This window comes from Sinohyriopsis cumingii, chromosome 11 (genome assembly GCF_028554795.1).
Source record: "Sinohyriopsis cumingii isolate HCF-2022 chromosome 11, ASM2855479v2, whole genome shotgun sequence".
Classification (NCBI taxonomy): Eukaryota; Metazoa; Mollusca; class Bivalvia; order Unionida; family Unionidae; genus Sinohyriopsis; species Sinohyriopsis cumingii.
The window spans coordinates 93,886,515-93,898,593 of NC_142971.1; the positions used below are offsets into that span (position 1 = coordinate 93,886,515).

The 12,079-nt window shown below is 33.5% G+C and overlaps 1 protein-coding gene across 2 annotated transcripts; it reads right to left on the reverse strand.

The window, feature by feature from the left end:
* Positions 1–282: 282 nt before the first annotated feature.
* On the reverse strand, positions 283–10,724 carry LOC149789022 (uncharacterized). 2 transcript variants are annotated; one of them, XR_016424285.1, is made up of 5 exons: positions 10,594–10,724; positions 6,449–6,554; positions 5,358–5,497; positions 2,276–3,879; positions 283–2,216 (listed from the first exon to the last, which is right to left on the reverse strand). XR_016424285.1 is itself a non-coding variant. In XM_089975184.1 (4 exons), exons 1-4 carry the CDS (start codon positions 10,640–10,642, stop codon positions 3,650–3,652), a joined length of 525 nt encoding a protein of 174 aa, XP_089831310.1. In that variant the 5' UTR covers positions 10,643–10,724; the 3' UTR covers positions 283–3,649. The 2 variants fall into 2 exon arrangements, 1 of the variants encoding a protein (XP_089831310.1); XM_089975184.1 differs by having other exon boundaries at positions 283–3,879.
* Positions 10,725–12,079: the final 1,355 nt, after the last annotated feature.

The following is a 12,079-nucleotide window of genomic DNA, read 5'->3' on the forward strand; positions in this document are numbered from 1 at the left end:
AGATTGCTTGATTTGTGGTGGTCAAGGAATCAGTCGCTATTAGTGTAACATAGCTGATCGTATAAGCGCAGAACATTGTTTTTTATAATAAAAAGAAACAAATTCGTTTTTATACTTTTATAAAATCCTGTACCCCATATTGCTAAGCTGAAGCAAAGACACAGTGTATGAAAATACCTACAATTGTTTGTGTCCAACAATACTACTACTTACATTAGTAAAATACTGTTAGAGTCCATGTTCTTAAAATAAGTAACAGAAAAGAGTAAAAGACAACAAACCTTATATGTTTTAACAAATATAATTTATTTACCTAGAATAAAAAGTGAAAATGACAAAAAGAACTTACGGTATAGCGAATTAAATCCCAACATAATCCAAGAATTACAGACACAAATCCTAGTAATTTAAAGTAATGAGTAAAACTCAATACACGTCCCGAAGAAATCCAAAAACTGAAGTCGATAATGTGTCTGTTATAGTTTATAGAGTGTTGATGTGTCAACAGTCTTTTGCTGAATCAAAGTAATATAATTCCACATTTGAATTTAGTATAAATTCCAATCACTGTCTCTATCAAAGAATTTTATCAGAGCACTTTGTATTTCCCAAGAACATACTCACTTGAATTCAATAATTTTAAGAAAATAAAATTCAGCCCAACTGGTCACAAGATAATACAACTTGAAAGTGCTAGATGTTAAAGCACGAATTACCAAGTCCTCACAATTGCAAGAACAGATAGTTATTTACTTTACCTCAGGTCACAATTTGCATTTCTAAAAAAGAAAACGTTACCTAATGGAGAACAAAAAAAACCTACCACACTGATCCTGATGTTGACAAAATCAAAACCATAGCCTGGATTGCTATCTGCAAATTCCAAATCTTTGCCCAAAATAAACATATTAACTTCTTAAATTAAACTTAATCCTGATATTAAGCCCATACACATAGAGAATAATTTAGCTATGTATTGGTTGTTTAAATAAAATGAAATTTAAAAACGTCAAATCAGGTCAAGCAGAAATGAACTCAGTTTTGGCCAAGGTCGATTCCTGCATACAATATTACATTACAATAGCATGTAATAAAATTTTAAATAATTAAAACCAACAAATAAACAATTAAATTAAGTACACATAACAATATTTAAGCCTGTGCTCAAAATGGGACTTTTTCATACACTTACCAAAGTCTATTCCCTGAGCTTACAATGTGAACCAAAGATGAATGATACCTTTATCAATGGACACATGTTCAATGTGTAATGTGTCATATATTTATAACGTCAAATCCCCATATAAACTGAATAAATATATAAAAATTCATCTAAAAGTGATTATGGTCAGCAATAACACTACTTCGATAGCAAATGCATAAGTCTTTTCACACATTCAATGTGACATTGTTTTATACATTTACCAAAATCTACTCTTGTGTCTAATTAATAGTCATGTGTCTTAAATGACTTATTTTGCAAATATTCCAATCTGCTCATCCTAATATAGACCAACTAAATCTAAGATGCAAATAATGGGTATTTTCACAGCTGTTGTGGCCAACAAGCATACCAACGTATGGGCATTTAAACAACTGTTGTGGCAGCAAGCATACCAACGTTTGAACACTTATACAAGAGTTTGTGGCCAGCAATCATACCAATTTATCCGTAAAATACTAAATCTTATCAATAAAATCAGGTCCGACTATTAGTTGTTCATACTTATGAAAATTACTATTTATTCCACATCAAAAGACGCCATGTCTTCATACATTTGGTTGTGACTACTGCAACGAAGTATTAAGTCATATCAGTGATCACATGTTCAAAATTTTATTATACATTATACAAAATTCTAGATCCCCAAACTTGCACATTGAACCAAAGGTGAAATTTTTTCATGTCTTAAAATTATCTGTGGCTGACAAAAGAAACCCCAATTTTTCTGCAATAAAAGAAAGTTTTTTATAGGAAGCAATGAATAATGTAAGTCTCTTTTATACGTTTTCACACTTTTTTCCAACTACATCTCTCACTGACTTATGCATTAAATTAATGAAACGTTTCACAATAATCTGTCTTCGATGCGATTGACAAATTTGAGTATGTCCATTTAGCACTGGGTTCTAAATCTGAATACATCCACCTATGTCTGTGCTCAAAATTTGAATATAGCGACCTAGGATTGTGTTCTAAATTTGGATATGGTCAACTCGTATTGTGTTCTAAATCTGAAACTGTCCACTGTGTTCTAAATTTGGATATGGCCACCTAGTATTGTGTTCTAAATTTGAAACTGTCCAGCAAGCACTGTGTTCTAAATTTGAATATCCTTGAACATGCTGAAGTGCCAACAATCTTAATGTATCACAATGCCTTGTACAAAACTACTTTAAATGATTTACGACTATCCCAGAATTATATTTTTGTCCAAAGTCAATGAGAACATTGTAATTCCAACGAATATCCAAACAAAAGATTCCTCTCAAATTACATCTAAACAATCATTAAATTCATCTGCAGACATGTCTAATCACTGTATTGTCTTTTTATATGCAATTTCTACATTATACTTCCCTAAGAATTGATTTCATAGTTTTGTCACATATTCTAGCCCAGACATTCTTTTTCTACTCCAGGATGCTGGTTGGGATTTAAAATATATGGCATTTCAATATGAAATGTTTCTAAAAGCAATGTTCAGTGCTTAACTAAATTTATAGTAAGACTTTATTTGATCTTATTCATAGATAATATTGATTTCTGAATACTTACTAAGTCGGATCTAACGAAATAATGAAGCTGGCCTTTTCTAAAACGTTCAACTTTATTGTTATATGTTACTTTGGAAGGTTTATCTTTGACAATACCAGCCTAACATGTCCTTACGTTTTCTGTCATACAATTATTCCATCATTTTATATGTGTCATCACTCCCCCACCCCCACCCCCCACCCCAACATTGAAATGATGGTCTTTAAATTATTTCATGAATATAGTGCAAGTCTGCATTGTCTTTCCCTTTTGTCTTTTATTGGAGAGTGGTTGGGGAAATCATCATCCCCATTTTTAGTGTCTTGGATATTGTGACACTCGTCAGATAATTTACTGGACAGTAATTACACTCGTCAGATAATTTACTGGACAGTAATTACACAAATTCTGTATTTTAGTCATTCATAATGTCCTCTTCGTTAGTGCTTATGGGTAGGGCAAAAGTCAAATATATATTAGAGCGACATTTTCACATCTTTCGTGACAAACTTTATCCATCCGGTTCTGACATAAATAAATATAATATGTTTAATGTATTTCACGCTAAGACAGTTAGTGTCCATTTATGCCGATAGTGAGTGAAAACAAGTAGAGTGTCCCTACTGGTTCAATTTCAAAATTTGGTTGCGATCCATGAATTTACTCGTCTTCTTTTCTTTGATTTTTGTTCTTCCTGTCTGAATTTCGTCCTCTATTTGTTTTTGTAACTTTTTATTCTTTTTAAATACAAATGAGTGTCACAGTTATTCCTTTCAGATAATAAGATGGTGGATATTGTTATATGTATCCGATCCAGTCTTTAACTTTCTCTCTTATTCTACCTTAATAACTGCATGTACTCAATGCATTACACAGAAAACTTAATCATTTTCAACAACCATCTTTATTGTGGATTTCGTAGTTCTTGATTGCCTGTTCGTATGATGGAGGTGGTGCGTCATATTGCTTTGTGTCCATAATCAAATTGCTACTTGGATTACTATTCCCATATCGCTGGTATTCCTCATATGGCGGTGGGCACAGCTCCTGGGCCAATGGTGTCATTGTCATTTGAGTGTCATTGGTCATTGTTGAAGGTATTGCCGTCCCTGTTGTGAACCCTGAAAAAAATATGGTGAAAGGTTGACTACCATTAGACTGTCATAATCAGCGACTACATTATGATTGATGCAAGGATGTTAGTCCTTTACAAAATCTTTCTACAAGGCATTCAGATTAAAACTTGTTACGTGTAACAGCATCACATATATTGTTCATTTAGGGGTACACGGAGTACGAGGTCTGGAGCTAGCCAAACAATACAGTACTCGATGATTGGTGGTGCTCGTCGTTATCAATTCGGATGTAATTTAAACCAAATGATAAGCACATAAAATAAATAATTTTGCCTGCATTCTCCAGTTGAGACTATATCTAGCTGAATGTGAATACTTTTTTAAACACCTTTGCGCTTTGCATTCCCCATACATGCATACATACATACATACATACATACATACATACATACATACATACATACATACATGGACTAAAAATGGTTCATAATTTTACCGAGTCAAAAACAGCTATATACATATATACGATTAGAATTACGAAGTTAACTGCACCACATAATGCAATGCCTCACTAATGCAAACACCTGGGGGATGATATGGGTCTTCTGATTCAAAGCTTTTTAACAAAGCCGCGTAAAACATGCCAGTTTCTAAATACTAAACTATAATTTTACCATCTAGAAGCAGCAAAACGATGTTAGGTGAATTACACTGTGACTTTGCTGACGGTTACAAAGCGGTGATAAGGTACTAATTAAATATATTGTCTAAAACTGGAGTCTTTACAATCTCTTAACTCCTTTAGAAAATGGATTTCTGCATCACTGCATCCGATAAACATATTTGAGTTTAAAGAGATGATCACAGCATGGTGAGGGGTGTTTGGGGAGGGCAGTTGGGGGGGGTTGCTTTGAATGTTTTCGGGGGAGTATTTTCACATTTCTTTTATAATTATCAAAAAATGCTGGTTATCGATCTTTCCCTATATATTTTTAGTGGCTGCCAAATAATATCTAATTTGTTTTAAATGAGGCATCCGATGCAGTTTAATTGCCACACAAATTCACATTTTGCATAGAATAAGTGCCATAACTTTCTACAACGAATGGCCACAGTCTGCTTAGTATCACACCAGTTCCAGATACCATAATTGGATGCAGCGTACAAAAATGTATTTTAAAGTACACAAAGAAAGAGTGCTTAAGTATTCAAAAGTACAGATAAGTGGGAATATGTACTTAAGTGTTCACAAGTGCTGAAGTGTAGGCGTTTACATTTATGTGTGTGTATTATCTATATGTTATTTCCCCTCACTAGAATGATAGTGACTAACAAAAGGAAGTAACTGACACTAATTATTAAAGACCACAAACTTGAACCAAATATTGTTTCTGCAAACTACATGTAGATGAATTATTATTATTATTATTATTATTATTATTATTTATTACTCAATCAGTGTTTACTTCCAGATCTTAAAAAACGCCTTGCAATCATAAATAGCTTGAATGTGCAATACCTACATGGAACTGCAGGAGGTTGAAGAGTTCCAGCACCTGGTGCTTTCCTACGCAAACAACAACAACATATTATCATTGTTGTTAGAAGGAATGCCAACCCGATAACACAACCAACTATAATCCCTCCGATGGTCCCAGCATCCCTGTTAGGAACAGAAATATAATGATTTAATTATTTTGAAGGAAGGAATTTCTTACAGAGGTGCGGGTAAAAGTGTCACATGTCTTTATCATTTAGGGAGCTGGGAATGAACATGGAATCCTCACTGAAGCATTACATTTCGGTATCTCCTTGTTGCCTGCAGAAGAATCTATATATCAGGGTAGCCATCAAGAAGAATCAGGCAACTTGTGTTTCTTAAGCAATACAGTGAATGACGAGAAAGAAATATAGCTTGGAGAAGGAGAAGCTATCAGAATTAACAATATTTTCACCAATCACTTGATGAAAGGATGTAACTCAGTATGTTACTAGAATATCAGATCATGAAGAATTAGTTAAAATTGTCTTCATTAATTTAAAATGTTGCTGTTATGGAAAGCAGTAAGAGACCAAATATATATATGTAATTTATGACTAAATAGAGATAAACAGTTTTATCACTATTTGCATTATGTATAATGCACACTTATTGATATATTCTTGATAAATGTTAAATAGTTTATCAGAACTCAATTTATTTAATAAGAAATGATGGTGTGCATAATGCTTACATATCAAGTATTTTATAAAAAAATTAATCATATTATATTGAGAATTAATTTAAAATGCACTTTCATTTGTAAAGAATTAGTAAATTTATTTAAATGATATTAGATTATACTTTTACCAGTTAAGTTTTTCTGCAAAGTAAAATAATATAAAGATATTCTTATCTAATTGTAAACAGGGGACATAATTCAGAGAAAAAAGAAGAAAAAGAGAAGAAAAAAAAATAAATATATATATATATATACATACATATATATATATATATATATATATATATATATATATATATATATATATATATATATATATATATATATATATATATATATATATATAATGAAATTGTTTTGTTAGCATGTATCATTGGTGAGATTAGGCTCACAAGTTAGAATCGCAGCAGTATTGGTTGTAGCTCGGACCGCAACAGCCTGCCAGGCATGATTCTGCATGATCTCCTTTGTAATTACAGATATCTGATGCAACGTGGTCTGAAAAAGAAAGTACAAACTTAGTCGACAACAACTATTGGCTTTTCAGAAAGTTATAAGGCCATGCAATATTACCTTTATATTTAGGAGAAAAGTGCATTTTATTGTGCTCTAAAAGTAAAATGAGCAAAATACGGAAGGGACGTGTTCTGAGCCTGCCTTTCTCCTTTCTCTCTCTCTCTCTCTCTCTCTCTCTCTCTCTCTCTCTCTATATATATATATATATATATATATATATATATAGATAGATAGATAGATAGATAGATAGATAGATAGATAGATATGTGTGTGTGTCTGTGTGTGTGTGTGTGTGTGTTAAAAAACCAAACACCTGCATGAGGAAAAATTAATTTTTAAACAAAATTCTTAGACACCATCACACAAATTTCCTGGACTTGCATAATACTAAACACATACACTCATCAGACGAAGAACTCCCAATCGTTTATACAAACACCAGCCAGGTTTATTTTCGTTCGTTCATCCAGAGTGTCAACACTCAGCCTACACCATAGTTTTGTTTTCTTTTTATAACTTTCGTGCAAAATTCCATGCCCACATTCCACGCTTGACACTGTAAATGCACGTGAAATTTCTATAGTTTTGTTAGTACTTCAGCTCCCAATATTCCTCTATAATTGTTGCATACAATTTACTTCAGAATACCGCAGTCATTAATTTGTCAGCACTGTTAACTAGACTGCGCCACAGTGCTCTCTTGGATGACTGTAATGAGTGATCAGAAAGAATCACTGTGATCGTTATCAAACCATGGCATGTCACTTAACATTTACAGGAAAAGCGTAAGGCTCAAACACGGTGAATGCATTTAAATTTGCCTGACCTAGGAATATACCCATCCAATAGAAAAAAGTCATGGTGGACATGGAATTTTTTTCCAAAAGTTATTTTGTCGTGTTTTTAAAAAAAAAAAACAAATATTGTATGACCCAAGAAGGACTCTTTAATTACTAAGATAGTTTTTAATAAGTTAAAAACTCCATATACATGTATCAAGAAAAATGTTTGCTTGTATATCGTTTCTCAGAAAAGTCAAAGCTTCCTTCTTTACATGTAACACCAATAGCATACAATCTAAACACTTTCCAACGGGGAAGTAAGTTCACTAGTTGCCTCCCTTGCCAGTCCATTATAATAATAATAATAATAATAATAAGGACTTTGTATAGCGCCTAATCTTTAGAAGCTCTAAGCGCTTTACAACATTAGACAACACATATAAGATTTTTAAAAAAAAACATTTATAATGATATGATTACAAAAACAAACACCATGAAATCAGAAGAAAAGAAAAAAAATGCTGAGAATATTTAAGGTAAGAAACATTATTAGGTCTTTAAGTTTGTTCTTGCAGTCGAAATAAGTGAGTTTTGAGGGCACTCTTGAATGGGATCAATGTGTCTTTGTGTCTAAGTTCAGTGGGCAATTCATTCCACGTTGCTGGGCCCTGGTATGCAAAAGAACGCTGTCCATATGACTTTGTTTTCATAGTGGGAATAATGAGTATATGATCTGTTATTTAATGTAAATTTATGTAAACGCATATTATGTTCGTTGCCAGTTTATTGCATTTATATACATGCAGGTGTGAAATTCAGGATACAAAACAAAAAGTCACGTGTATATACTAGTAATCTGTAAGAATCGCCCGGAACACAAGAGAATAACTTGTGCCATTATTCACTTTGTTTCATTCAATTTAAAGTTCGTTTGCTGTAATAATTAAACTTTAAGCGAAGTGATTGATAACTTGTACGAATTATTTTTTAACAATTTAAACATGGCAAGAAAATATCATCAACTCAAACCTATTATTTCACTGATTTTCAAAATTATTCCCTGGTTGTGAACATTTATTTTTTAGATTTCGGTCAGCTTTGGAGAATGGAATGCCGGGAATCTTGCTTAATGCAACGAAAATAAAGGAGAAACTTCTACGCATCCACATGGTCAGGATCATAGAGCAACGAGTCAACACTAAGCCTAATTACAGTGATACTGAGTGCAGCACTAAATATTTTTATATCATGTATATTGTGTTCATTATATGAATTAAACTCATTTGAAGCTAATCGGTCGTTTTTTTTTTTTGGCACGTTTCAATGTACGCATATCGTGTCGTATTTATTGTACATATATTTGCTGACTTTTCATATTAGTAAGACTAATATTATTAGTTCATGACAATTTATGTGATGTGGTGTATATAAACATGTATAAACTATTAAATTATCCTCTGGAATATAAATTATAGTAATGTGCTAAGTAATCGGTATATATGAATCAAAAAATTTCTTATATATATATATATATATATATATATATATATATATATATATATATATATATATATATATATATTCATGCTTTATTTATATGGCCATATGCAGTGGTTGTAGACTTATCAATTCAAGTAATGTAATGTTGGGGGGCTTTGCATTATTTGATTAATATTTGCAAATATTTATGTATTGTGAATACGTAAAAATTACAAACCGATTAAATAATGCAATACGTTCAAAATGTTATCTTTGTGCATGACACCAATTAGTCCGATTTTCGCTACTCACAGTGAGATTGCAGACATCTTATTTTATTAAAATAATGTTTGGATTACTGTGCACTTTGAATGTGTCAGTTATAACCGTATACCTATAAAATACAATTAGGGTGGCCATTCATACGGTTTAATACCGGATCATCGGGTGTTCAGTTGTCCGCCTCCTTGTGGTTAATCATTGTGTTTTCAGGGTCAATAGTGGTTGAATGTGGTATTTTTATGGCCAATTGTAGTGGATTTTGGTAAATTGTGGTATTTTCATATTTATTGTGGTAGATTTTAGTGGATTGTGGTACAGTTGTAGTGGACTGAGGCATATATACTGGTCGATTATGGTATTTTTACGCTTAATTGTAGAAGGTTATGGTCGATTGCACTATTTTCATGGTAGATTATGTTAGATTGTAGTGGATTGTGGTAGATTGTGGTGGATTGTGGTAAATAGCCAAGCCCCAAAAAGAATCAAGTTACCACATACCTCGTTCATTTTACGTGCTGATTTCTTCACCGTTTACATTATCGGATTATCTAGCGGGAGGGCAAATACGGTAACCCTACACTCCTGTCTTTTCCATTACCAAATTCCTCTCAGACACTTTCGCGCAAACTTGGAAGAATAAAAAATTGCAAACTTGAGTAGTGAAAAATATTTAAATATCTCAATATTGAATGACAATTTGCCTAAACGTGTCATGTCCTCTGGCTGGCACAGTAAATGGCAGTCGTGTGTGGTGGTGTTCATAACCCGTCTCTCCTGGTTTAGAAACGATAATCAATCGATAAAGGTAATAGTGACCGTATATGACAGACATAAATGACAATCGGCAGCAAAACAAACAAAACGGGGTACGGATCCATGAATGACACAACGCATGTAGTACGTACTAGGAAGTTTGAAATCAAATGTAAAGTATTTTATTGACGTTAACGATTCCATGGCGAACCAGTCAAGTTTTGCTTTGAGGTGAGAATAAAAGAGACAAGTTAAGAACAAATCATATCCACAAAACATGACTCGTTCTTCCATACATAAATCATGTAAACAAGTACTAGATTTTACTTACACTTTCTTTTTCTTTCGTTTTCCACAGTCTGTGGACACGACTCTAGATAAGCGGGCCTCCTAAATATTTTATTTAATGAATGTTAAGCCATGTGAATAATGGACGAGAAAAGGAGCTAATTATAAATACAACTCAATTTGCTAAGAAATAACTAGTATTAAATGATCATAAAATGCCTGGAAATCTTGGGACGCCAAAACCAGGGGCGCCAGAGGTCCTGGGGCACCAAAACTTCTTTGGGTCTTCATCGTCGCCCCAAGCGCCATTTGCCCTTAATTAGCCACCGGTTACAATGATATTAGTATGACTGAGACACCTATGTTATCTTACGCCTGTTTCTGTTCTGGAGTACAAGTACAAAAAAAGTTACATTTGAACGTATTTCGAAACTTACCCAATAAAGCCGTCAAAACGGCTAGTAAGTAGGTCCTTCTTGGTGACATATTCTTTTATTGATTACTACTGTACCTGTCCATGGTTTAAGACATTCGTGCAAACAGATCCATTTACACTTCCGGGTAAATCGTCAACCCTTCTGCGTCGTTGAGCATAGTTACAACCAGTAGTATCGAGTACATATTTACATAGCCAGTACCCCATTTCATTTTTTATCGTTTCCCGCCAATCGATTTATTTTTTAAAAGTCATAGTACGGCATAATAATACTTGTATCCATTTATTTAGATAGATAGATAGACTGTGCTATCTTTAGAACATTTTGGAGCAATTTTAGGTCACCATGACCCTTCCTCTTACCATGTGTGTGTATATGTGTGTGTGTGTGTGAGAGAGACAGATTGATTTGGATTTTTAACGTACCTTTAAAATAAGTTCCGTCATATCGCTACGATGTCTGCAGAGTGGCAGTTTATGATGATGTCTAGCACTGGGGCATCATGCCGCAGAATGAAGCATGTTGTCCCACCCAGTCACATTATCCTGACACCAGTCCGACCAGTCCTAACACTAACCCTTAATGCCGAGCGCCAAGCGAGGCAGCTGTTAGTACTACTTTTATAAGTCTTTGGTATGACTCGGCCGGGTACGAAACCGCGTCCTCCCGCATCCGAGGCGGACGCTCTAACCACTAGGCCACCGGAGCGGTCTGTTGAAAATATAGGCCAGCGTAATAGTATCCCTAGAATAGACTTCGTATTTCCAAATCCAGTATTATCAATAATTTTTTTTCAAATAAAAATACTCTACCCCTACTTCCTGATATTGGTTCAATATCCACCAAATAAAAATACTCTACCCCTACTTCCTGATATTGGTTCAATATCCACCAAATAAAAATACTCCACCCCTACTTCCTGATATTGGTTTAATATCCACCAAATAAAAATACTCTACCCCTACTTCCTGATATTGGTTCAATATCCACCAAATAAAAATACTCCACCCCTACTTCCTGATATTGGTTTAATATCCACCAAATAAAAATACTCTACCCCTACTTCCTGATATTGGTTCAATATCCACCAAATAAAAATACTCTACCCCTACTTCCTGATATTGGTTTAATATCCACCAAATAAAAATACTCCACCCCTACTTCCTGATATTGGTTCAATATCCACCAAATAAAAATACTCCAACCCTACTTCCTGATATTGGTTTAATATCCACCAAATAAAAATACTCTACCCCTACTTCCTGATATTGGTTTAATATCCACCAAATAAAAATACTCTACCCCTACTTCCTGATATTGGTTTAATATCCACCAAATAAAAATACTCTACCCCAACTTCCTGATATTGGTTTAATATCCACCAAATAAAAATACTCTACCCCTACTTCCTGATATTGGTTTAATATCCACCAAATAAAAATACTCCACCCCTACTTCCTGATATTGGTTTAATATCCACCAAATA